The sequence below is a fragment of the Geotrypetes seraphini genome, chromosome 5, assembly GCF_902459505.1.
Source record: "Geotrypetes seraphini chromosome 5, aGeoSer1.1, whole genome shotgun sequence".
Classification (NCBI taxonomy): Eukaryota; Metazoa; Chordata; class Amphibia; order Gymnophiona; family Dermophiidae; genus Geotrypetes; species Geotrypetes seraphini.
In genome coordinates, this window is record NC_047088.1 from 89154589 (window position 1) to 89156412 (window position 1824).

The window sequence follows — 1824 nt, forward strand, 5'->3', positions numbered from 1 at the left end:
TTGAACAAAAAAATAATAATAATTTTCCACAATGTAGGTACATATATCATTAATGAAATATGAATGTACACTTATAGAGGCCCATTTTACAACACCACGGTAGTGATTCCCTTGTGGCAAAAGTGACATAGCCCATTCAATTGCTATTGGCTGCACCAGATTTGCTGCAATGGTACTCACTACCACAGCTTTGCAAAAAGGGCCCAGAGTGTATACAAATCTTTTCACATTTATCAATATAATTTGAAAAAGAGAATTTGTATGAAATCAGACATCATTGAAAGGGCCTGTTTTTATGAGATGCATAGTTACCTTTGTAAAATATGCCTACATCAAGTGGCTTTTCTGACATCTCATTTAGACACCACATTATAAAATTAACTCCTATACTGTTTACTCATTGTTGAGATTTTGCCATCATACATGGTGTGCAGCATTTTATTAATTCTGGGGATAAAACAGTTTTGCACTTTTCTGATTACTTTCTGTAAACTTCTTATCAATTCCTTATTTCTCAGGCTGTAAATCAAGGGGTTGAACAGTGGAATTACAGTGATATATACTACAGTAAGCAGTTTGTTAAGACCCATGGAGTAAACAGACTGAGGTCTCAGATACACAGCAAAAGAGGTCCCATAAAATAATAGAACAACTGTGAGATGAGAGGAACAGGTAGAAAAGGTTTTTTGTCTACTTTTCGCAGAGCGAATGTTTAATACAGCAGAAATAATGTATGCATATGATATAATTGTTAATAGAAATGGGGTAAAATCTAGAAATGGACCTGCAATATAATTTACAGTTTCAATGAGAGAGCTCCCTGAACATGACAGAATCATCAATGCTGTGATGTCACAGAAGAAATGGTTGATTTCATTAGAACTACAGAAAGATGACTGTGATATTATAGTAACATGAGAGACTGGATTTAGAAATGCAATTGTCCATGAAACAGCGGCTAGAATAATGCAGACTTTCTTGTTCATGATGACTGTGTAATGCAAGGGTCTGCAGATGGCAACATAGCGATCATAGGCCATGGCAGTGAGGAGGTAGAACTCAGTATTTGTAAAGGTGAAGAACAGGTACATCTGTATCATACACTGCATAAAAGAAATGGTCTTATTCTGTGCTATGAGCACTGCTAATAATTTGGGCATCGTGACAGTCACATAACAGATTTCGAGGAAGGACAAGTTGATGAGGAAGAAGAACATAGGGCTGTGCAGATGGGAATCAGAGCAAACTGTGATTATAATAAGAAGGTTCCCTGTCAAGGACAGCATATAAATAATAAAAAACACAATGAAAAGAAAGAACTGCATCTCAGGAAGCTCAGAGAATCCCAGAATGATGAATTCTGTCACTTTTGAGTGATTTGTCTTTTCCATTCTTTCAATGTTGTTTAGCTGTTGGAACAAAAGTAGACAAAACAAAATATATACTAAAACATAAGAGGTTCATAATCAAAACTTTAAAACATCCAAAAGTTGCCACTTGGACATCCTTTTCACCGGGACATCCTAGTGCAGATAATAAAAAGATTTCCTGGATTTCTGGCAGGATCTTTGGTCCACTGTGCAACCAGAGTTTGAATGGGTGTGTTAAGAGTCATGTTATGGGCATGATAAAGGTAGGATTTGGGAGGGCTTAACTTGGATATCCTGCAGCTATAATCGAAGATTTTCTAAAATGTCCTAGTCAGAACTTAGATGTTTTCAGCTAGACCTGTTTAAGAAGGAATTATTGAGATTATTATTGATACAGAACACAGCAGTTAGATTGATTTACAGACTGAAGAAATACGATGATGTTACGTTATTT

General features: G+C 35.9%; 1 protein-coding gene across 1 annotated transcript; it reads right to left on the reverse strand.

Annotated features, from left to right (window-relative positions):
• Positions 1-377: 377 nt before the first annotated feature.
• LOC117360336 (olfactory receptor 1019-like) lies at positions 378-1391 on the reverse strand. Its single transcript, XM_033944032.1, has one exon. The coding sequence runs from the start codon at positions 1389-1391 to the stop codon at positions 378-380; it is 1014 nt and encodes a 337-aa protein (XP_033799923.1).
• Positions 1392-1824: the final 433 nt, after the last annotated feature.